Source organism: Octopus bimaculoides, chromosome 4, assembly GCF_001194135.2.
Source record: "Octopus bimaculoides isolate UCB-OBI-ISO-001 chromosome 4, ASM119413v2, whole genome shotgun sequence".
In the NCBI taxonomy this organism is placed as follows: domain Eukaryota; kingdom Metazoa; phylum Mollusca; class Cephalopoda; order Octopoda; family Octopodidae; genus Octopus; species Octopus bimaculoides.
In genome coordinates this window covers 101,690,139-101,716,924 of record NC_068984.1, presented here as the reverse complement: position 1 = coordinate 101,716,924, position 26,786 = coordinate 101,690,139, and the positions used below count along the sequence as shown (strand labels likewise).

Sequence of the window (26,786 nt, the reverse complement as noted above, 5' to 3'; positions counted from 1 at the left end):
TCATAGTATTTAGCTGCATTCCTTTACATTTGGAGTTCAAATCCTCCCTAGTTCAACACCACCTTTTATATTTCTACGGTCAATAAAATACATAGCAGTCAAATGATGTGGCTGATTTAATAGTCTATACCATTTCCTCCTGTTTCTAGATTTTGTGCTAAAGTTAATATCAACTCTTTTGCATAATCAAAATTGCTTACTTGTGTCCAGGTTTACAAAATCTACTGATAATTTCTGTTTAGTGTGGATCTTAGTCATTAATTCATTGTTCATAGTACACAATATTAGGTGAGAAGCATGTGAAGGTGAGAATGACCACATGAATGAATATTTATATAAATTTTCATATTTTTTATCATCTGGAACATTTGCATTTACATTTGTACAACAATTATTTTTAATTTTATGTATCAAATATATTTATTTAACCTGGTTATATTTGGAGCACAGAATGTATTTTGGTAACCAAAATTTCAGAACCATTGAAGGTCTGATTTGTTTACTCGGTCTTGATATATATTTCTAACAGATAAACAAGTGTAGTGAGATTCCTGCTGAATTTTAAACCATCACCTTTGGGTTTCTCAGCTCAGGTTCATAGCCTACAATATTGCAAAATAAAAAAAAATGCCAGGTCAGTTTGGAAAAATTTTTGTCACCATGAAAGGCATTAATGTCAATGCAAATATGACTTGACCAATAATATCAGGTGAGCTCAGATCTTCCCATCAAATAGTTAGGTCAAACCTCTTAGAAAATCTCTGCCAGTTTAGTAAAAGCTGGCAAATTAAATCTCAGACAGAATCATCCAGGAGTCATACGGAGCCATGTTACTTTACTCTGTGAGATGGTCACTCCTCAACTTCTATGTCGTCTCTTGTATGATGTTACATCATACAAGAGACAATCAAATGTGGCAGTTACAAGTCTTGATTGTATGAAATATTTTAGTGATTTATATAATATTTGATCATAGTTATTAAAGACAGAGAGGGTAGAAAAATATGAGAACATCTCATTACAAAACTGACCAACAGAGTTCTGTGTTATTCTATAAGAAAACATAGAAGTTGAGGAGAGACCATCACACAGAGTAAAATGACATGGCTCCGTATGACTCCTGGATGATTCTGTCTGAGATTTAATTTGCCAGCTTTTACTAAGCTGGCAGAGATTTCCTAAGAGATTTGACCTAACTATTTGATGGGAAGATCTGAGCTCACCTGATTTTATTGGTCGAGTCATATTTGCATTTGCATTAATGCCTTTTATGGTGACATAAATTTTCCAAAGTGGCCTGGCTTTTTATGGCAATATGGTAGGCTGTGAGCCTGAGCTGGGAAACCCAAAGGTGATGGTTTAAAACTCAGCAGGAATCTCACTACACTTGTTTATCTGTTAAAAATATATATATCAAGACTGAGTAAACAAACCAAACCACCAAAGGTTCTGAAATTTTGGTTACCAAAATACATGCTGTGCTCCAAATATCAAGGTTAAATGAATATATTTGATACATAAAATTAAAAATAAAGAGAGAAGAAAACAACATAGATTAATCATTTTTCAAAAATTAGATTGTCTATAATTTCATTTATTATTATTATTACTTTATTAGCCTCCAGTTAAAGAGGAAGCTAAGCCAAAGGTTGCTAGCACCAGTGCTGCAGATGGAAAAGAGGAAAAGGATGATGGAAACAAATCTCAACCAAAAACTGAGGACAGTCCAGCTAAAGGAGATCAAACAAACGTGCAAGAAGAAGAGAAAACGCCACAACAAAACCTAGAAGCACACAGAAACAGATCTGTTGATGCAAGTCACTTACAGATGTATCAAGAACAAGTTCAGAACCAATTTTGCAAGTATGTATCATTCAGATTAATCAATATTTTATGAATTACATGGGGATTCCTTAGTATAATACCTATTACTATTACTAGGAATCCCAATGTATAGGGACAAGAGATGCATTATTTTAATACATTTCAAAAAACTTGCTCAGAAACTATGAAAATGTTATATGCAATAAAATGTGTGTGTGTGTGTGTGTGTGTGTGCATGTACAGACATGCATGCACACGTGTGTATGTGTAGTGTATGTGTGTTTGTATGCATGTGTGTGTGCATGTGTGTAGCTAATCGTCCAAGAAAACTGGTAAAAAATGGCAAAGCAAGAGTTGGTGCTGGAGAGCATGCTTGTTGTTGCATCTTCGTGATTTTCTTCAAATTTTCTCTTTTTTTTTTATTTCTAAAATGTTGGTTCTGATGGTAATAGAGCTATGTCAGTTGGTATGGTTCCGGGCTTCAGTTTTCCACAATTTTGTCTCAATTTTAAAATCTTGACTTCAGTAAAAAAAAAAAAAATATACAGGGTGCAATGGATAAATTTTGCCATTTCATATTTTTAATTTCGTGCATGCACATTGTTTGTTTTTGATTTTGTCGACTGCACAGTATAATAGGGTCAGATGGGCACTGTCTGTGAGAAAAACAACACCATGATACAATTTGCTCTGCCAGAAATTTGGAAATGACATACTGTACAGATTGGCATTCACAGCAGAAGCTCCACTACGAACATTTCAGAGTGTTTAGGTATCAGAGGACAGTGCAATCTGAGGACATGTACTGAGAGTGATAAAAATCAAACATCCAGTCAACATCATGGTGTTTAGAGTGATCACTACTGATGATGATGTTATGCCTCCATTCATCTTCCCACACAGCCTCATACTCAACACAGAAGCCTACACCAAGTGCCTGGAGGAGGTAGTGCTGCCCTGGGTCAAGAGGGTGGCTGCTGGAAAACCCTATGTTTGGCAACAGGACTCTGCACCATGTCACACAAGCAGAACAACTCAGTCATGGCTGTCAGACAATTTCTGCAACCACACCACCCCTAACATCTGGCTACCTAACTCCCCAGACTGCAACCCAACAGTTGAGTGAGAGACCAACAAAACTCCTTGTAACACCAAAGATGAACTGAAGGCAAGGATTACAACAGCATTCACCAACTTAAACAAGGAGACCATCCAGAAGAGTTGCAGGAGATTCTGAAGTCATCTGGAGGCCGTGGTTGAAGCCAATGTCAATTTTATTGAATAAATTTACTCTTTAGTATTTCAAGATATATTTATGTAATTTTGGTAAATATATCAATATATCTGTTCAAATGAGATGTCAGTGTTATTTTCATTTTCGCATAATTTAGGTGACAGTTTATTCACCACACCCTGTATATATATATATATATATATATATATATATAGCTTTGTAGTCTTTTCCTGATGGCTAATTCACTGAAGAGGGTTTTATGAAGAAATCATTCTTCCTTTATTCTAATCACATGATCTAATCATTGTGTCTACTATCGTTTGATGTTTAAGACAGTACAGAGCTTTTGTAGTTATATATGTGTGTACACACACACATCTCGCCCACTTTTCTAAATGTGAGTGGAGAATAGAAAAAGCTTTAGCGGCTAGCGGTCAATCATGGTGGCTGTATATATAGGTGTGGTTGTGTGGTTAAGAAGGTTGCTTTGCAGCCACATTTTTCAGGTTCTGTCCCACTGCATGGCATCTTGGGCAAGTGTCTTTGATATAGCCCCAGGCTGACCTAAGCCTTGTGTGAGTGGATTTATTACACACACATATGTATGTGCGAGTGTGTATGCTTGTGTCTCCTTGTCTTGACATTGTTTGATTATTGTAGATGAATATCCATCATTTTCGATATTCTGCAAAACATATATGGGGAAATCAGTGGCATAGCTAAGAGAGGAGGAAGGGGAGTGACCCTCTCACCACCACTATGAGCACATTTTACAAAATTGGCGCCATTTCAACAAATTTTTAAAACTCTTTAGTTACCTATATCAGTAGTAAGTTTCACACACAATGATGTCGATGAAACATGAAATTAATGAATGAAGAATGCAATTACGTATACTCTTTTACTTGTTTCAGTCATTTGACTGTGGCCATGCTGGAGCACTGCCTTAAGTCGAGCAAATCGACCCCGGGACTTATTCTTTGTAAGCCTAGTACTTATTCTATCGGCCTCTTTTGCCGAACCGCTAAGTGATGGGGACATAATCATACCAGCATCGGTTGACAAGCAATGCTAGGGGGACAAACACAGACACACAAACACACACATATATACGATGGGCTTCTTTCAGTTTCCGTCTACCAAATCCATTCACAAGGCTTTTGTCGGTCCACGCAGTGGAACTGAACCCAGAACCATGTGGTTGGTAAGCAAGCTACTTACCACACAGCCACTCCTGCGCCTATGTAATAACTTATGAAATACTTCATATAATATAAGAGAAAGGAGTTAAAAATTGTTTGGTATGTGTCACAATATATTTTTTTATGAGCTCACTACCTCTACTTTTAGCACCTAGCTGTACCTTTGGATACAATGTAATGTTAGTGAACAGCGCTTGAAGCAATGTTGATATAATTATGCATTACTTCTTATATTGATTTATTGATGAGCTAAACAAAAATGAACAAATTAGATGTTAATACAATTTACAAGCACTTTTTTGAAAGCAGAGATTTTGTTTCAAATAAAATGTATCAGATTTCCAATGTTTCCCAACAGGCAAAAATCTATAAGAAATGAGGACCAGAAAAATGTCTATTTTGATATTCCCCAAAAAACAAGCAACAAGAAATCTGTAAGTATTCGTAAACATATATATTTTTTGTTACCTGTTTAAGTCATTAGACTGCAGCCATGCTAGGGAACCACCTCGAAGACATTTTAGTTGAATGAATTGACCCCAGTGCTTATGATTTTAAGCCTGGTACTTATTCTAACAATCTCTTATTTGAATAGTTAAGTTACGAGGCTGTAAACACACCAAAACTGGTTGCCAAGTGGTGATGATGGGAGACAAGTACAGACACATATATCTATGTATATACACACATCACAGATTTTTTCATTTTCTGTCTACCAAATCCTTGGCCCAAGGCTATAGTAAAAGACACTTGCCCAAAGTACATGTTACAGAGTGGGACTGAACCTGGAACTATGTGGTTGAGAAGCAAACTTCTTACCACACAGCCATATCTGCACCTTTAAAAAGTTTTCCAAATTGAATGGAAGATTGTCAGGTAAAATACTTTGTACTTTGTAAAAGGATGGTGGCTAGATAGTGGTATTAGTGATTGCATACAGGCAAGTTTGATTTGTGATGTTGGAGAATTCATAGAGACAGTGGAGTCTGGTTAAAACTAATGGTTGCTTATAATCATCATGATTGGTTAAAGGACTTTATCACTGACTATTAGGCCTAATGATAAACTTGAGACATTGCTGCATTTTTGTTTTTTTCATTTGGTACATATTAAGATTTGTTGATCATCTAGTGTCTTAATGGGTGACTACAGACATTAGTGTCAAGAGATATTGATACAGGAGTTGAGAAATAATGGATTCAAACAGTTGTGCTTGGTCAGGTACTCCCCAAAATTTAACATTAACAATTATCTTTCCAAGTCTTAGGTCATATAATAACCAACATTCTAACAACACAGTATGTTTAGTGTCAGAATAACCTAATTATTACTTGTAGTTTCAAGTTGATTCTTAATATATCTTTACTCTCGTCTGAAAATTAAAAACTTCTCAAAAATAAAAATTTTAAGATATTTCCTTGTAAGAATTTAAATTTGATAAAAAGAAAATTGATATGAAAGTGTCTGAATGGCTGAAGTATATAGGTGACAAAATTAATATGAAAGCACAGTGTTTAAGAGACTAAAATGTAAATGCTAGTAATTGTTGTATGCTTAACTAAGAGTTATTAATCAAACCAGGTCACCATGATTGTTCATGCATTTATAAAGTGTGCACACTGGATAAAGGTCACTTGAAATTAATACCACTCAAATTTCACTATTACTGAATGTACGAAAGAGATATTGAGTTCCATTTTGCTTGATGTAAATTTGGGGAAAGTATTGAAGTCATTTTTTTTTTCGTTTAGCACATCATTCAGTAATACAAGATAAAAGAATTACTTCTCCTCATTTTAACTAATAAACTGTGTACATCTTACACATTTAATACATCTATCTTTCTTCCATTCTACATTCTTTACTAATGATGTGTCTCACTCCCTACAGTCTTTATTAAACACATACCCAATTCTTCCAGACACTCCACACTTAATATCTCCATTGTTCACAACTGAAATCATTGAGTTCCTTCTACACAATCTTGTCCAGGCTTGTGCCTGAAGAAGGCATATCAGTGGTCCTATAAAAATGAGGGATGTCTCAGTAAATAAAAGAGGTCAAATATTCCATAAATGTTCCCTTGTGATCTTGCATGACAACACTGCTATCAGGTCATTTAATCCTTTGATACCAACCCACCTGAAATCGCCTCTGGCTCTGTAATACAAATGTTTTGTTTTCAAAAGTTCTGAATTAAAATCTTCCACCAAATCTAAGTCACAATTTATGTTCCTAATACTAGCTTAACCCTTTGAGTCCTCACCTCCTGAATCTTACTATACTGTAGCACTCCACTGGTGCTACAATATAGAGCGGTGCTATGGTATAGATAAAAATAAGCCATCCGCCAGTAAATCAGTGTTATGGGCTTAAAGAATTAAGGATAACTAAGTTATTTTATAAGATTCTTTGTTATATTTAAAATTAATTAAAAGAAACATAGAGCATCTCAACAGAAATATGGTAACAAAAAGGTTAAAAACGCTAAGACTCCAAGAAACTCTGAAAATAGCCAACAAAAAAGGCTTGGGAGAAAATTAACAGACTCTTTTATTACAAATGATAATCATTGGTGGAAAAAAAGGGGGGCTAAGAAAAATTGAATGAAGTTAGTTTGGCTGTCCTCTCAGATGCTTCAATGGTTTCACATGAGCATGATATCCATCGTGGTCCCCCATGCATGTTCTTAATTCAACATTCGTCATTCCACTGTCCTGAAGCTAGTTGTTCACAAAGGTTAAACGTTTTCTTCCTCTGTTGATTCTTCCTACAACCAACTGCCATAAGACAATTGGCACCAAGGTCCTTCTGGGTACCTGATGCAGTGACCAACAATTCACATCCTTCTCTGCTGAATCTTCTCAGTTACTTTGGGTAGATCTTGATAAAGCTGCTCATTGGTCAAATGAGCTCTCCATGTAACATTCAGAGCCATTCTTAACATTCTTGTGTAACATTGTGTACTATAAGTCTTACAATATACTAAAGCTTTATAGTAATAATCAGTGTTATTATTTTGCAGGACTTTTCATATGGTTATCTACCACCAACTATTTGTCTACCAGAACAGACTTACACGGCTAGAAGAGCTTACCAAGTATTTTGTCAGTATCATACACATATTGATTCAATAAGTCAGTTTGTGGAGAATAACCTTAAAAATATAATTGTTATGAACTCACAAAGATACAGTGAAGACAACCAATGTCTTATAGAACAAGGAGAAGATTTCAATAAGCTTCGATCACTTCAAACATATTTGCTAAGTGAATCAATGCAAATGGAAATGGATAGATTTCTGGCTGACCTCTGACACAAAGTAACTTTGACACTGAAATATATAACTATGACCACTATATTCTTAGAAAATTTAAAAAGAACATAGATGCAGTGAGCTGGCGGCATTTCGTGTCTTTACATTCTGAGTTCAAAATCCACTGAGGTTGGCTTTGCCTTTCATCCTTTTGGGGTTGATAAAATAAGTACCAGTTTAGCACTGGTTTTAGTCAGACAAATGGACCCTAGTATTTATTTTTTTAAAGACTAGTACTTATTCGATCAGTCTCTTTTAGAGAACTGCTAACGAGGTTGTAAACAACCAACATCAATTGTTAAGTGGTGGCAGGGCAAACACAGATACAAAGACACACACATATACATCTATCTATCTATACATGACAAATATGTTTGTATACAATGGGCTTCTTTCAGTTTCCATCTACAAATCCACTCACAAAACTTTGATCAGCTTAGGACTATAGTAGAAGACACTTTCCCAGGGTGCAATACAGTGAGACTGAACCAGGAACCACATAGTTGGGAAGCAAGCTTCTTAGTACATGATCATGCCTGTGCCTCAGGTCAATTTGATCCAGATGCAATATTGATTTCAAATTTTGGGACAAGGTCAGAATTTTCAGGGGAGGGGGTAAGTTGATTAGATTGACCCCAGTGCTCAACTGGTACTTATTTTATCGACCCTAAAAGGATAAAAGGCACAATCAATCTTGGCAGAATTTGAACTCAGAACATAAAGATGGACGAAATGCCACTAAGCATTTTGTCCAGGATGCTAATGATTCTGCCAGCTTGATCCCTTAGAAACATCTGCAATATTAACCAAACTAGTGTGTATATAATTATTAATCTGTGATAACAATGCTTTCTGGTAATTATTAATCTCCCCCACCATTATTGGTATTCACAAGCAGTGATCTCAAATAATTAACACAAATGTGTGTGTGTGTGAGTCTATTATTTTAACATGAAACTCCCATATTGGTATCGGACTATTTGGAGCATGAAATGAAATAAAAGGAATAGATTGGTGGTTTTCTAGACATCCCTATGGTTACATCTTTGCAACTGGCTCAGAAGACAGACTCAGTAAATGGTAACCTGAAAATACATTACAGGGTCCTTTTGTGTGCATGTAAGCTAAGTTCCATCTTGAGAAGCTTGGTAGTACCTCAAGTGACACTGGTTAAAAGTGATTTAAAGCAATGAAAATGTAGACAAGAGAAAAATAAACACGGACGTATCAAATAATAACAAATAAGAATTTATTTGAAGAAATTTCAATATTTTAAATGTGAAAACAGAAAAATTATAAGAGTAAAATTTTAATAATTTTTAGTAACCATTAAATTCCAATAAAAAAATCAAAACTATTTGTTTAAAAAATATTTTTTTAATTGAATAAAACAAAAAAACATAAGATAAAATGTGAAAGTTTATTGAGGCACCAAGTTTAGGAAATAAAAACTTTGATATTTTACTGTGTTTATTAAAAAAATTTTTTTTTATAGAAATTTGAATTATAAAAATATTTGATAGAAAACATCTGAAGTAGATATGCTCTGACTTAAAATAAAAATACATAAAGGATAAAGAGAAAAAGAAAGTGAAAGTAGGTTTGAAAATGGAGATTTCAAACAAAACCAGTTACAGAAAGCTTTCACCGAGAAATTAAGGAGAATGTTTTATTCTGTATAGTTGAAATTTTACTTATCATTTTGAGAGGCAAAGATAAGTGATTCTGATACTCTTTTTGTTGTTAACTCTTTGTATTTTTGATGTTAGACTGATACTTCTAAAATGAGGCTTTCCAAATATGGCTCTGGCCTCATAATTTCATGAGTTCTAGCAGAAATATACAAAGAGTAAACTTCAAAATGAATATTTTGAAAGGAGATAGATAAAATCATATTTTGGTTTCTGATTAAAGTCTCTTCTAGAAAAAAAAAAGTAATGAAAATAAAAATGCTATTGTAGATTGTGCAGTAAGAATAATCTAAACCATAGTTATAGCTATTGAGACAGCAATACAGGAATACTAACATCTTCCTCAAGAAAAGTAATTAAATATAAACAATTCTATATAATTATAATATCCTTGAAATACAAAAGATACTGAAACAACTTGTCATCTATTCAGTTAAAAGATCACTTATATAAATAATTTACCTACAGATCAACATCAACATTTTTAATAGAAATTTAAGTTACATATAAACGAGTTAAGTTACCTTCAATAACAATAAGAGAAATTAATGTATAATTGAAGATATATATATATATATATATATATATATATACACACATGTATGTGTGTGTATAGTACAAAGGATGATGTGATACTACTAACTTACTGATTTGATGTCTTAAAACATAGTTATGAGTATTTTAATGCATACACAACATTGCTTATTTAACACAAAGGTATGTCAGAGAATATATAAAGTTAGCATTAAATCATATTTTGAAAAGTGAAAATAAAGCTCCCTTTGGCCGGAATTTTACTAACTAATGAAAATTCCATGGAACTGTATGCTTTAATGAATCAAAGAATCACATAAGGAAAAGACTAAAGTGAAAAATAAGATAGCCTTCAATCAGAAGATTACCTGGTCATTTAGGAGAGCAATAATTGTTAACTTTACATTTAAAACAGTAGTATGTAAGAAGCCAGTTATTTGGACATAGTTAACATCAACCAAATACTATTGTGAGATATTAGATGAGAAACAAAAATTAATAAGAACAGAGACACACCGGTCAGTCACTATTCAATGACACCTGTTTAGATGATATGAAGTTGAAGAATAAAACATCATCAGTTTTCTGTACTAAGAGTAAGGAAGAACAACACAGATAGGCCATGTATAATAGGATATGTAGAAGATATATTTTATGCTGCTTTTCAAATTTTAGATTTTCTGTTATGAAACATAAAGCTGTCATTTTGTATTATAGGACTCTGAAAGACACACATTATATATATTTCTAACAACAATAAAACCTTGATAAACCCATGTAAACATACACATAAAAGTGGATTAAAATAAAAACAAGTCTCAGTTCTTTAAAACATAATTTCAACTACAGCAATCTCTGCAAGAAATCTTGGAAGTTCATCCTCTGTTTAGGGATATAGCATTTTGAATGATTAAATTAAATATAGTGTTAATAAGTTACAAATTCTGGCCCAACTAATTTAATTTGTACACAAAATCAATACATTTGGGTTATTTTCTTCATTTAGAATTTTTAAAATGACATTACATAATAATTAAATTAATAACTAGTATGATAAGTATGGTCATTACTCTGGGAGACACTTTCTCATTCGTTCTAAAAAAAATACAAAGATAACAGCTCCATAGCAGTGCTATAATTCTATCCTAATGACAATGCTAAATTTTCAAGTTTGTTCCAAAATGAAAAACTAACATAAATTTATGAATAATTAGTGAACAGTTGACTATGCTTTATGTATAAATTAATAGGATTGTATAAATTACTCTTTTAATAAGTTGTTACAAGAACAAATAGAGAAGAAAAAAGAAGAGGTTAAAGAATTGTAAGCAACTCAATTTCAGAATACTCAAAATATATTTGAAGTTCAATCTCGCTTCCTTGCATAAATTAGTGCCCTAAGACTTTCTAGGAACAAATTTTAGGGCACTACTAAATATTCAGTATCGATTTTTACCAAGCTGAGGTCCATCATTCAAGAATTCATGTCCAAGACTGTTGCCACATTTTGCACAGGAAATCTGCCAAATAAAAAAAAAAAGAGAAAGGAGATAAATTAAAACAAAAATACTTCGAAAATAACTAAAATTATCTTGAAAAGTAAACTCTTTTAGATACACCCCAACACCAAATTCAACACTTTTCACCCACATTGAAAATATCTGGTAAGTTCTCAAGACAACTCATTCTTTAAAAGAATTTTAAAGCTTTTAAATTTGAATATGAGCCACTAATATGGCACCAAATGGCATTAGGAAGGGCATCCAGCTGTAGAAACCTTGCCAAATAGGCTCTAGAACATGATGCAGTCCTTGGGCCCAATGGATCTTGTCAAATACTGTCAAACCATGTTAGTTTGGTAAATGAATGGTTAATGATAATTTGTTATTCCATAAATAGCTCAATACTTGATTTTCTTAAAAAAGAAATTAAAAAAAAATCAACAAAATCTCAACAATTCCAAAATCATGTCAATCAAACTATCAAATTATGTTGTACTGGTGATCTGGCAGAATTGTTGGCACATTGGATAAAATGCTTTGTGGTATTTTGACTGTCTTCCCATTCTGAGTTCAAATTCTGCTGAGGCCAACTTTGCCTTTCATCGTTTTGGGGTCGATAATTTAAGTACCAGTTGAGTACTGGGGTCAATGTAATTGACTATGCCCCTCCTCCAAATTTCAGGCCTGGTGCCTATAGTAGGAAGGATTATTCCTTTACAAGATCATTCATATTTCTATACAGAGAATTTGTCATATCTTTAACAATTAAGAATCTTTTAGTTAGATTTCAATGAGATGCTCTCTTTCAAAGAATGGAAAGTTAACACCTTTTGGTTTCATTTCGGTTTTCAATCCTTACTATGTATTCCTCAATCTTAGTCACTTTTCTTTCCTCTTCTACTCCAGTAAAATAGTGTGGCTATCTATTTCAAAAATAATTTAATATACAAAGGCGCAGGAGTGGCTGTGTGGTAAGTAGCTTGCTTACCAACCACTTGGTTCCGGGTTCAGTCCCACTGTGTGGCACCTTGGGCAAGTGTCTTCTACTATAGCCTCAGGCTGACCAAAGCGTTGTGAGTGGATTTGGTAAATGGAAACTGAAAAAAAAAGCCCGTTGTATATATGTATGTATATATATATATATATATATGTGTGTGTGTGTGTTTGTTTGTGTGTCTATGTTTGTCCCCCCAACATCGTTTGACAACCGATGCTGGTGTGTTTACGTCCCCGTAACTTAGCGGTTCAGCAAAAGAGACCGATAGAATAAGCACTAGGTTTACAAAGAATAAGTCCTGGGGACGATTTGCTTGACTAAAGGCATGCTCCAGCACGGCCATTGTCAAATGACTGAAACAAGTAAAAGAGTATACATGTGTATGTGAGTGGATCTAACCAGATTAACACTCACCCATTTACTCTCATTAAACCATTAAAATAAATTTAAATGACCCAAATACTAAATATGAATGTATACCAGACAACACATTTACCTGCAAGTCTGTATTTGATTGCTTCTTTATCGCTTATGCAATAAACACACACATACACACAATATATATATATATATATATATATATATATATGATGAAAGCAAACAAACAAAGGTGGTTTTAGAAGCATTGAGATATATTGAAAGATAGAGAAATAAATTTTTTTTATTCTCAAATGCGTGATAATGCTAATGGCCAGTAACATATTTTTCTGCAATGTATGGATAATTTATTCTGATCATGCTATTTATTAGCATTATCATGCATTTGAGAATAAAAAAAATTATTTCTCTCTCTCTCTCTCTCTCTCTCTCTATATATATATATATATACACCCACATACATATACACACACGCACACACACACACATATATATAAGTAGAGTTAGCAGTTGGAATAACCATCTAAGGGATAAGAATATCCTTTATTACTACCGGTTTAAATTACCTATGTTAACCCTGGGCATTGATATGTAAGGAAACTATGCTCATAGATACAGGCAATAACAAAATAAAAAAGAGTTTTTCAGGAATCAAATTTAAATTAAGCAGAAAATGAAGAAAATTTTTTATCAACAAACAAATTGACTACCATCGGTTATCATTTTCTTTTAATACAAAACTTTAACATTGCTAATAGCCATTTCTACTACCTATATCACTTTTTTCTCAATATGTAACAAACAGAATGCAATAAATTTTGAATAATGAAAGATCTTGATTCTTTAGAATAGATTAGGAAGAAATAAAATATTTAAATCAAGTTAAAAGCCAATATTCCCTTTAGTTAGAAAATTTCTATGTTAGAAAGTAGAAACTAACCCGAGAAGTAATGTTTGTTGCCACTACAACATGGCTGTTCTGTATGAACTGATGTTACTATAATTTTTAACCCCAAGAGGATACCTCTAGCTAATGCAATCTACACCCAATATATCTTGCAAGCAGGGGGGCAAACACCTATCATCTACCAACCCCTACCAACCAGGTAGTCCTGTTGACTCACTAGAAGATGGCAGGGGTTTGCTCCTCTGCTTGCAATATATATCGGGCGCAGATTACATTGATAACCAGCTAGAGGAGGTGTCCTCTTGGGGTTAAAAATAGTAATAGTGCCAGTTCATAAGGAAGAGCCATGTTGAAGTAGCAACAAACATTACTTCTCAATATTCCTTTTTTTTTCCAAAAGTTCTCTGGAGTAGAAGAAATTTCTTAATCCCAGTTACCCAATTTCCATATTGTATAAGTGACCGAGATTCCAATATTCTCCCTGAACAGGACACCAGTCTGTCACAGGACTACTCATTTGCAGCTGAGTGGACTAGAGCTACACAAAAATGAAGTGTTTTGCTCAAGAAAACAATGCACTATCTGGTTTGAGAATCAAAACCATGATCTTGTGATCATAAATGCAATACCCTAACCACTAGGTTACATGACTTCACAATCATCATCATCCTTTAATGTCTGCTTTCCATGCTGGCAAGGGTTAGACAGTTTGACTGGAACTGGTAAGCCAGAGAGCTGCATCAGGCTCCAGTTTGATTTGGCATAGTTTCTACAGCTAGATGCCCTTCCTAACGCTAACCACTCTAAGCGTAATGGGCGCTTTTTACGTGCCAGCAGCACAGGTGCCATTTACATGACACCAGTAATAGCCACAACTAAAGAAATAAATTAAAAAAAAACAAAGAAACATTAGAAATGATAAATTACTTTGATTGCAGAAGGAGATTCTTGATGTCTGCTGACAAGATCTAGATGAATTAAACTGAAAAACGCTGGCCATGGAGAAGTGTGTTCATACTTTTTCACACTGTCAAACAAAGGAGTATTGCATTCAGCACAGTTGTATGTACCTATGAAATGAAAGAAGAAAGCAATGTGATAAATAGCATAAATATTCTAATATCTCAAGTACTTAGGGTATTCTAGACCAGGGGTTTTCAAACTGGTCTGCGGACCACAGGGGGTCCGCAAGGACAAGACAGGGGGTCCGTGGACAGCAAATACTTTTTATGGGCAATTTGATTTTATATATGTTTTTTAATTGAAATCTTTTAATTGACAATAAACCTATTTGTTAAATACTGTCAAATAAATAAATGTAAAAATATATGTTATTTTAAGCAAATATTTATGTATAAATTTTATAAGCGTTTATAAGGGGGTCCCAAAGGTAAAGCCTGAAATATAAAGGGGTCCGCAAGTCAAAAAGTTTGAAAACCCCTGCTCTAGACTATTAACAGCACTGTTACATTACTATTAATTAGGGTGGCAAGCTGATAGAATCATTAGCACACTGGGCAAAATGCTTAGCAGCATTTCATCTGACTTTATGTTCTGAGTTCAAATTCTGCTGAAGTTAACTTTGCCTTTCATCTTTCAGAGTGAATAAAATAAGTACCAGTTGAGCACTGGAGTTGATGTAATCGACTTACTTCCTCCCCGAACTTGCTGGCCTTGAGCCAAAATTTGGAATCAGTATTATTATTAATTAAGGCAGTAAACTCACAGAATTGTTAGCACATTAGGCAAAATGCTTAGAGGCATTTTGTCTGCCTTTATGTTCTGAATTCTGAATTCAAATTCTGTTGAGGTTGACTTTGCCTTTCATCCTTTTGGGGTTGATAAAATAAGTTCCAGTTGAGCACTGGGGCAGATGTAATTGACTACCCCTCCCCTGACATTACTGGCCTTGTGCCAAAATTTGAAACCAATATTACCATTAATTAGGTTTCCTTAGTTACAACCTGAAGTAATCTGGACAAAGTGTATAAGGTAATTACTCATAGTGTGTCATCATATTGTAGGCCATAACTAAACAATTGAGTTGAATAAAACTTGGAAAGTAGCCACCAACTTTTTGCTGTCATTACAATTTATTCAACTCAATTTCAAACATGGAGATGGTGTAGAAACCTAAGTTTTAGATATTGACCTGAGTTCACAGAACAGCACCAGTGGTGAACCATTGCATTGAAGAGGACTATCAGGACAAAATACCAAATAAATATAGGACTCTATTAGCCTGAGTGAGCTCCAGTGTCTTTAGATATATTGAAGGATGTGAAAATTTTGACTTGGCCATACATGAAATCTAACAAAGTCTTTACCAGATACTTACTAGCTATCAAGTGAATCATTAGATGAATTTTACAGAGAGTTGGAGAAGCTATAGAGGAATGGAAATTTCCAGGATTATAGCACAAAGCAGTATGACTATGATGCAACATGTGACATTCATTGTTGGTATAACCTCAACTGCAATACATCAGCACCTCTTAGAAAATAAAGCACTGGGCTTCAAGATTGTCTATAATAAAGCCTCTGTGATAGACATAGCCCAGCACAGTAACAATATATACATAACCCCAAAGGTCAATACAGTGACAATAGTTAACTCTGATTAACTATAGATATCACAAGTATATGAGAAAGATTCATATAAGCTTTCAGTTGTTCTTAATGAACCAGTTCTGTGTGCCGATTATAAATTACTAAGAGGAAATGTTTCATTTGTTTTTTCTTTTACCATTCATGTGATAACTGTCCAGCATAAATACAATAAATGCCTCAAAAAGGAACATTATGCTCTCGTATTCAAACCCAAGTCCTTATCAAGCTTACTGGTGACAGTGGTCACTTCTCACATACTAACCCAGTGAATGTATGACAGGGACTCATTCAAGTTGCAACTTTTGTGATTAGGAATGGACAAAGGTTAAGTGGTGTCTAGGATCTGTCTAGGATTCTGCAGCACTGTTAGTTACCTCAGTAAAAAAAAGCTGTGCAGGAACTAAAATTAAAGGCTCACCCATCAAGTAAAGACATCATCATGGCTCACAAAACCTAAAATAATAGTTCCAAGTGTTATGTTGTGATGGACCTAAATGTTAGCCTTAACAACCAGGTACTGGTTTGTTGTGATGAGAATTATGACACCCCCTTGAGAGAGATAGATTGGTCCGAGTGAAGTATGAATAGTAACGATCCGAGTAAGTTCAGAGGTTCAGAGTTTGGAGTTGAGTGAAGTTCATGTTAGTTCACAGTGAAGTCGGAAAGTGTTGGTTGGTTAGTTCATAAGGAATATTAATTGTTGGTTCGTAAAGAGATTTGTTACATTGTTACATTGTTTTTACTTTTGTCTGGTTATCGTATTTATTGCACATAACAAATTAGGATACAACATCTGACGATAAGGGTTTCAAAGCTCACGTAGGTTATTTAACAATTTGTTCATGATACAACTTGTTAAATGATGGAAGACCAATTAGCTTCCATAGTACAGTTGCAAAAGCAACAATAAGCGCAGCAATAGGAGTTGCAGAAGCAACTATTACAACAACAACAACAACAATTATTGGAGCTATATTCATAAGAAGTCCAAAAATGAGGTAGGTTTGTTTTCACCAGGCGGCATTTTGAACTCGATTAATGAATTCAGTTATAACCCAGAGGAGGTACAACTTTTGCATCATACTACAAAAGGTACAAGGAGATTTTTAAGCAAGATTGAAGATCAGGGTCGAACAAACAAAAAGTGAGATTGTTATTGCGAAAATTAGCTCTGTTAGAACATGAACGTTACTGTAATTTCATATTGCCTAAAAAAAAAACCAATAAAATTTGCTTCAAAGAAACAATAGAATTACTTTCTAACATATCCGGTGATAAAACCTCTCTATTTAACACTTGAATGGAGTGTTGGAATATAACAGAAAAAAGATAATGAGGATTTTATCACATAAGTAGGAACAGTCAAAAGGATGTGTGAAAGTTTTAAACTTACACCTGTTATGTTCAAGTGTCTTATTTTCATACAAGACCTTACAGCAAGTGAAGATACAAAAATTCGAGCAAGAATTCTTCCTAAATTGAAACAAGTGAACCAAAATCTAATCTTACAGTCCATGGCAGAAGAGTGCCAAAGGATGGTAAACCTGAAACATGATGTAGAAAAAATTCAAGAAAAGGACTCCTCAAAAATACAGATATACCAACTGGAAAAGTACAACCAAAAAAGAGCACCATGTCCTAATCCATGTTATGGATGTGGGGGCATACATTTCAGAAAAGGCTGTCCTTTTAAAAATCAAAAATGTTACAGTTGCAAAAGAATTGATCATAAGAGTTCACACTGCAGAACCAAATTACGAAGGTCAAACGTTAAAAATCCTAGAACACTCTCAGCAGAAACAAGAATCGACTCCCAAATAAGAAAATTTGTACACGTAAAAATAAATAGAATACATATTAAACTTCAATTGGATACTGGAAGTGATATTTCAATAATAAATATGGACACATGGAAGAAAATAGGGAACCTATGTTGAGAAAAACAATGAAATCTGCTTGTAGCATGATGGGCGACAAATTATACAGGTGAAATGTGGACTAATGTTACATTTCGAGGTAAAGCATGCAAGGCAAAAGTCTTTGTCATTAAAAATGCAACCAATCTGTTGGTACTGATTGGTTAGAATTATTGATTTATGGGGCCTCCCCATAAATCTCTATTGTAAAAGCATAAATGGTTGACTCTCTAAAAATAATTCGTCTAAAGAATTAAGGAGAAAATTTTTTTTAAATGTTTCTCTTGGACAAACTAGATCTATGTGCAAAGACTGAAGCGTGTTTTGAATTAGATAATAACGTTACACCTGTGTTCAAGCTTAATAGGAAAGTGCCTTTTGTGGCAATAAAGCAAGTGGATGATGAGTTGGACAGACTGGAAAAAAACGAAATCATTGAAAAAGTGGATTACGTGAAAAGGGCAGCTCCGACTATTCATATAAAAACGCAAAATAACAAAAATACCCAAAGCTGTTAACAGTCAACATGGACAGAGGTCTATGCAAATACAATAGACTATCTTTTGGACTGAAGGTAGCACCTGCAATATTCCAACAGGTGATGGGCACGTTGTTGGCAGACTGTCACTTTGCTATTCCTTACCTTGATGAAGTGTTAATCAAAAGTGAATTGCAGAATGAACATATCGAACACGTGAAGTGTGTCTTTAAAAAAATTAAAGATTATAGTTTCATACTCAGTGAAGAGAAGTGTGAATTTTTTTTGCCTAAAATCAAATACCTAGGTCAAATCATAGATAAGAATGGAAGACGTCCTAACCCGTTCAGGGCAGACACAATCAAGAATATGCCTCTTCCAATGAATATACTGACATTACAAGCTTTCCTTGGCCTAGTAAATTACTATCAACAGTACATTCTAAATATACATAAACTGAGAGCACCATTAAACAATTGACTAAAAAAAGAAGTAAAATGAAATTGGTCAGTAAAGTGCCAAAATGCATTTGAAGACATAAAGCAAATGCTAATTTCTGACTTGTCACTAGCATATTTCAATCCAAGAATGGACATTGCTGTAGTATCTGATGCTTTGGAGTATGGAATAGGAGCAGTCTTGCTACACAAGTATAAAGATGGAAATACGAAACCAGTAGTTCATGCTGTATAGTCAGATAGAGAAGGAGGCTCTAATCAATTATTTTTGTGGTAAAAAAATTTTACAAATTTCTACATGGTAGAAGTTTTTTGTTACAAACCAACCATAGACCATTACTATCAACTTTTCGATCAAAGAAGGGATTACCTACCAATAGAGTGAACCGACTACAATGCTGGGGTACTATACTGCTGAACTACAATTTTAAGATGCAGTATATTCTGTCAAAGAAAATTGGTCATGCAGACTGCTTATCGAGGCTAATTCCCAAGAGTGTGGAACCGCTAGAAGAGACCATGACAGTGTCATTACAGTCAGAAAATGAAGAAGTATTGTGTGTAATATAATTCAGAAACTGCCGGTAACAGTGCATGATATAAAAATGAAATTTGTAGAGGATGGTTGCATTACAAGAATGAAAGAAACATTGAAAAATAAGCATAATAAAAATACAAATTCAAATAATTTCTCACTTTGTGACGATGTCTTAATGTACGTGCAGAAAGTAGTAGTACCAAATGTACTACAGAAATGAGAATTGCAATAATTCCACTGTGTGCACCCGGGAATGTCCAAAATGAAAGCTTCAATGAGGAGATTTGCATATTGGCCGACTATAGACAGGGACATTGAGAAGTTGGTGAAAGCACGTAAAGGTTGTGCGTTGGCAACCAGGGCACCATGAGTAAAATACCAATCATGGTCGGAGACTGAGAGCCCATGGTCCAAGATATATATTGACTATGCTGGACTAGTGAACAGCGCATACTATCTAATCGTAGTGGATAGTTATACAAAGTGGCCAGAGGTATGCAGATGTAATAAACGCACAGCAAAGAACAATAAAGTTCCTATTTGAGTTATTTGCTTGATACGATGTTCGAGATACGTTAGTTTTAGATAATGGAACACAATTTATGGGATATGAATTAAGAAATTTCTGCAAAATACATGCCATAAAGCACATCTTTACCCCACCCTACCACCTGAGATCAAATGGGTAGGCGGAAAGATTTGTTGACATGTTCAAAAGAGCTCTAAGAAAATCTAGGAATGGGCTAGATAATGATTAGGCACTAACAAAGTTTTTGAGAGTATATAAAATAACGCCAAATCCAAATACTAATTCAGGAAAGTCACCAGCAGAGTTAATGTTTGCACATAAAATAAAATTGATCTTCGATAAATTAATGCCAGGAAAAAATACATATAAAGGAGAAACAAAAAATCCATCTGAAGGAAATACAAGAAATATTACAAAACATTTCAAAGTAGGAGATAAAGTTCATTTTAAAAATGACAAAAATGGTAAAGAAGGTAGGGAGGATGGCTGTGTAATCAAAAGATTAGATAACATGATGTATTTAATTAAAGGATAATGTTTGGAACATAAGAGGCACCTTAACCAGTTAAAGATGAGACATACAGAAAAACAAAGGGTAATACCAAAGGAAATCTATTATATGTTTGAAGTGCCAGCACCAAGTGATATTGAACCCCATAGAACTAGCTTCAGAAAACAAAAACAGACTGAATATCTGGATGTAAAACCTAACCAGAAAAGATATTAAATTTTCAAAAAAGGCAAAAAGAAAAAACAAGAGATGAAAAGAAAAAGTGCAGTGTAACAAACAATACTACCTTAAAAGTCAGGCAACAATTAAGATACAACAGCTAAAAAAGATGTTGTAATGAGAGTTACGACACTCCCTAGTGAGGAATAGACTGGTCTGAGTAAAGTATAAATAGTAGCGATCTGAGAGAGTTCAGAGTTGAGTGATGTCGGAAGGTGTTGGTTGATTAGTTTACAAGGAATCTTGATTGTTGGTTCGTAAAGAGATTTGTTAGTTCATTACATTGTTTTTACTGTTGTCGGGTTATCTTATAACAAATTACAATACAACACGGTTGCTGCATGACTTGGTATTTTGAGGGACTTGCATCCTGATATGATACTTGGCCGAGCTTTCCATCACCAACATCTGAGAGTGAAATATGAATATGGGGAGCTCCTGTCTGAACTAACTGTAAATGCTACTGATTTCAGTACATTGGTCATAGTAAAAATAGGAGAGTCATCTCTTTCCTAAACTTGTCTCCAAGTTATATACCAATTGCTCTCAAATCAAAGTGATTTAGTAAAGATGATGAGAACTTCATTGCAGAGGAAATTAGCTATTTGCTCTCAGACATATAACTCTACAGCAACAAATACTACAACCCATGAACATTTCTGCATTTCAACAGTACTTTTCCCATGGGAATTCATTGCTCTTCTGGGTAACAATACCTCCTGGACTTACATAAACAATTAATCATTCAAGCAACAAACTGTGTGCCTAAACACCACTCAATAAATAACAGGTTGTAATCACATTGCATAGAACCGGATAAATAATAAATATTTAATTCAGGTATTAGAAGCCAACTGATATTAATATCTCAAAGTATAATAATAAGATAAAAAACAAAACAAATTTTTTTCGAAATTCTAATAGAGCAATAATTCTGTTTCAATGCTATACATCTTGGCGACCTTATGTTCAATCAACAGCTGTTAAATATAGCATGTTTTTCCCTAAATGTATCTTTGTGCTTGTGCGTGTGTAATAATATCCATTAATAATTAGTCATTCATAGCAAAAGTTGTTAAAACACACACACACACACATACATACATACATAATGAACACATGACACACAAAGACCTTAAACTTCCAAGCTACAACAGCAAGTGTCAATCAAATTATTCTTCTGTAGAGGACATAACACATGTAATTAACAGCTGTCTAAAAAAGGTCATTAAGATACTACCTCCCACTGTGACATGATGTTGCATAAAAGACTGCCTGGAGATAAATATAAAAAAATACTGGTGGAATTCTGCTTTATGCATGCCATATAACCCCCTCATAACTTTTTTATTTTTTGGGAATTTTCAGAAAATTTTTGTATATTTGTATTCTTACACAGAAGAATTCATTCCACTATGGTAAAAAAAAAAGAATACTTTGTATGTACCATGTCCTCGTGTTGTTTTTTTCCTCCATTTTTTTTTATTAACTATATATATATGTATGTGTGTGTGTGCCTTTGTGTCTATGTTTGTACCCCCACCATTGCTTCACAACCGATGTTGGTGAGTTTATGTCCCCATAACTTAGCAGTTTGGCAAAAGAAACCTATAGAATAAGTACTAAGCTTACAAAAAATAATTCTTGGGATCAATTTCTTCAACTAAAAATCCCTTTAAGGCAGTGCTCCAAGTAACAGAATAGCAGAATACCAATACATGGAATATTGGTGGAACATTCCAATCAAGACTTTGACTATGTCCAAAAACAACAGGCTTGATATAATTATTTGGGACAGAAAAGAAAAGTCATATACAGTCATAGAGGTTAGTTACCCTGCTTTTGGTGCAATTGGTTATGTAAGTTAATGCCGTAGTTGAAATCTGGAAAAGCTAGGATTTTCAAGAAGAGCAAGGAACTGGCTAACATGAAACTTTACAAATACAATCTGTTAGTGGAACAGTAAAAATATGCAGGAATTTCTTAAAGTTCAATATGTAACAATTATCCTTATTGTTTTCCAAATTCCAGTGATGGAACTTTCTGTTATGAACCTGCTACAGCCCTCTAACAAAATTTCTAATAAAGAAACTGAAAGCATACATATATCATGCACACCTATATACATACATGCAAACACACACAGACACACATACATAAATATACATACACATACATGCAAATATACATACCTATACACACATATATACATACATATACACATACATATTCACACATATATACAAACTTATAGATAGATAGATAAATAGAACACACACATATAAACATACATAAGCACATACCCACAAACATTTACATAACTATATGCACACACACATTTTTTCTAGTTACATAACAAACAGCTAAAAATGTACCCGCGAACTATAAGAGAAACATAAATTCCATCTTAAAAGTTTGACTGCCTTATACTAAAAGAATATTTGCTAATAAAATCAGAATCTCTATTTTTAAACATGGAAACCATCCTTAATAAATAAACAAATTAATGAATTGATTTAATTAGCTCGAATAAATCGGACTATATTAATATAAAAACAAAACAAAATGTAGCCCTCACATAAAAAAATATCCCATCTGAAAAACAAGACTGCCTCAAGATATTAGTTAAAACTTCACTAGTTAATGTAAATAATTAAAACTGCAATGATTAAAGTAATTATCAAAATTACCCAAGTTAAGGTAATAATACTTAAAACCGCTCTAATTAAGGTATTAACTGAAACAGCACCAATTAAGATATTAATTAAAACTGCTCCAATCAAGGTAATAAATAACACTGCTCCAATTAACATAATAATTAAAACTACTGCAATTAAAGAATTACATCTTCCAATTGAGGTAATAATTAAAACTACTGCAATTGAATTACATCTTCCAATTAAGGTATTAAGTAAAACTGCACCAATTAAGGTATTAATTAAAACTGCAACAATTAAGTTAATAATTAAAACTGCCGCAGTTAAGGTATTGATTAAAACTGCTCTGTTTAAGGTATTGATTAAAACTGCTCTGTTTAAGGTATTAATTAAAACTTCCAATTAAGGTAATACTTAAAACTGCATCAATTAAGGTATTAAAACTGCACTAGTTAAAGTATTAATTAAAACTGTACCAATCATGATAATAATTAAAACCATCTCAGTAAAAGTATTAATTAAAACTACACCGATTAAAGTATTAGTAATATTGCCGTATATTTTTGTCCCAGTATATACCTACTTCTTCGGAATGAGTTGCCGATTCTGTCGCTTTAAAACAAACTGCTTTTGAAAAATTGTAAAGCGATAGAAAAAGTAAGCCGTAAAGGTGAATAAATAGAGATTTTGTTCTTACACTTTAAATCACTATCAATAACAAATCAATTCGATCAACAAAAACCGATCAGTTCCATTATCAATAAATGAACATAACGCATCTGTTCGATCAACAAGACGTGATAAGAAATCAGTTCCATCGTCAACAACTAATCAGTTTGATCAACAATAAATAAACTATAACAAATCAGTTCACTCATCAATAACCAATCACTTCGATCAACAGCAATAAATCCATAATTACATTACGTAAAACCAAATAAATATAAAGTAATAATTAGTTTCTAAGCGTTACTGTTTGATCCTAATGAAAATAGATTGGTTATTTCATGTGGTTTACCTTAACGGCAATAACTGGGATCAATTAATATTGATAGACAGAATAAGAGAGGACAATTATTTGAAATCAAAATTACTTCCTTACCATCTTTGAAATGGTCTCGGTAATGTTCAGAACCAAACCAACAGGAGAAAGACATTCTATAAAGACATCAAACAATATTAAGTAAACAGTAAACACGAAAAAACAGCTCCAATAATTACAAAGAATTTATAGAGAGAAAAAAAATGGTTATATAAGAAAAACAGATGACTTATATAATGTTTTTTTTTTTTTTAATTATGTTTATTTTTTCTTTACTTCTACTAATTCTTTGTTGATATTTCAGGAGCTGCGTAGCGAGATCTAAAAAAATTAGAGCAATAACAGTTACCTGGTAATCTTAAATAAAAAATACCTGAAATAAGGCTAAGGATTTTTCGGATATATATTCACACATTAATATAATATACACGTTAGCAGATTATTCTATCCAAAGCGTACATATGTAGAATCAAAGACAATTTAGAGTATACGAACTTGTATAACACACTAACTGTCTCTCGAAGTTGGTTTCGTTGGTGAATAAGGTGAAAATTACTTGGAAGGAAAGTTTAAATTGACAATTTGTTTTTGTGCCCTTTCAACACATCACCATTCAACCGGAATAAACTGTTTGTGTTAACCGGTTTTAATGCTGATAAATAAACAAGGAAGTCACTAGTATTTTAACGGACCAAGGATAACGATGATTGCTGCGCGGATAAGTGGCAAACATCAACCTACGTTAATCACGTTGAAATAAAAAAAGGAAGATGAGACAACAATTTATATAGAAAAAACTATTATTAGAAAGGTATCGGTTTTTGTAAAACTAATGACGACAACGGAACATGACTGTAGCTAACGGTAACAGACATAATCAACACAATGAAAATATTTTATTTATTCTTCATCTCTCTACAAAACAAAAAGTGGCATTAAATCAAGACTGAAATCTATTCACGAATCTCTTGAAAAACAACAAACTACAAATAAAAATCTGATGTGGAAGAAACAGAAGAGTTGCTTCCCTTTATAGTGAGCTTTTAAACGAAATGTAGAGCTATCTTTTTTCATTGCCTAATAGGGTAATGAAACCTAGTCTTTTTCAACATCCCAGAAAGAAAATTTTCATACACTTCCAGATAATATTACTTATGAATAAAATACAAAGGAAGCCTTCAAATTCGCTAATGGTTCTAAATCTCAACCTCTCATGGTGACCTCACATAATATTATACATCACTAAAACTGCATCCCAAAGACTAAGGTTTCTTGGCTAGAAAACACTTCAGTCCTGAGCAAGTAGTTGATTCCATACAAATTAAAAGACAACATTAGAGTTCTGGTTACATACTACAATACTTCTTATAACCCATCCAAAGAATGGCCATTTGCCTGAATGCTAAACACTTACTTTTACACTTCTGTTATTAGATTGTAGCAGGAATTTTTGGCAAAGTCTCATACACTAACTCACTACCTAGAAATCGAATTTGACTCACTGTATTCTCATGGTGATCTAATTAGCAGTTCAGGAGGAGGTTTTGAAAGTATAGTTGCTAGAATAAGAAGGCTGAAGAAAGTTCAGAGAGCTAGTGATAGTGTTAATAACAAAAGGTTTCTGTTTCAGAATGAAAGGTAGATTGTAAGATGTTTGTGTAGAAACAGCAATGTTATGTGGCAAGATGTGAGCCTTGAATGCAGAGGAATTGCAAAAATTAGAATGAACTGAAATTAGCATGCTCTGTTGGATGTGCAATGTTAGTGTGCATAAACGATGAAATATGTGTTGAGAGAAAAATTGTGCATAAGTGGAGTCAAATAAAGTGTACAAAAGTGAAGACTGAGCCAGTATGGATATGTGATGTGTGTGGATGAGGGTGGCTACATAAAGAAGTGCCTATCACTAATATGGATATATCTTATTATTTCATCCGTCTTCACATTCTGAGTTCAAATTCCACTGAGGTTGACTTTGCCTTTCATCCTTTCAAGGTCACTAAAATAAGGACCAGTGGGGGTCAATGTAATCAACTTACCCCTCCTCTGAAACTGCTGACCTCGTACCAAAAATTTGAAATCAATATGGATGGAGCTTGTTGAAGAGGGAGATCTAGGAATATATTGGAGAAAGCATTAAAGCATTGCTGGCTATCTTAAGACTTTAAACCTCATGGGGGAGATGACAAAGAACTTGGATGATTGATGATATCTGGTGCTTGAGAAGACACAGCCATCTCATC

General features: G+C 33.7%; 2 protein-coding genes across 7 annotated transcripts in view; one reads left to right on the top strand and one right to left on the bottom strand.

Moving 5' to 3' along the window:
• Positions 1-8,816, top strand: part of LOC106878792 (uncharacterized) — a 78,910-nt gene extending 70,094 nt beyond the window's left edge. For all 4 annotated transcript variants that reach the window (XM_052967323.1, XM_052967324.1, XM_052967322.1 and 1 more), the window contains exons 3-5: positions 1,619-1,863; positions 4,619-4,694; positions 7,286-8,816. In XM_052967323.1, the coding sequence (XP_052823283.1) occupies positions 1,619-1,863; positions 4,619-4,694; positions 7,286-7,576 (612 nt within the window). In that variant the 3' untranslated portion in view covers positions 7,577-8,816. The remainder of the gene's footprint in view (positions 1-1,618; positions 1,864-4,618; positions 4,695-7,285) is intronic.
• LOC106878793 (methionine-R-sulfoxide reductase B1-A-like) overlaps positions 8,809-26,786 on the bottom strand; it is a 21,588-nt gene continuing 3,610 nt past the window's right edge. The window contains exons 1-4 of one of the 3 annotated variants that reach the window (XM_014928130.2): positions 24,917-25,324; positions 24,604-24,659; positions 14,513-14,655; positions 8,809-11,321 (exon numbers count right to left, since the gene is read on the bottom strand). In XM_014928130.2, the coding sequence (XP_014783616.1) occupies positions 11,199-11,321; positions 14,513-14,655; positions 24,604-24,658 (321 nt within the window). In that variant the 5' untranslated portion in view covers position 24,659; positions 24,917-25,324 and the 3' untranslated portion in view covers positions 8,809-11,198. Of the gene's footprint in view, positions 11,322-14,512; positions 14,656-24,603; positions 24,660-24,916; positions 25,325-26,786 lie in introns of those variants that run through there. The other 2 variants (XM_014928129.2, XM_014928131.2) reach the window with 2 other exon arrangements.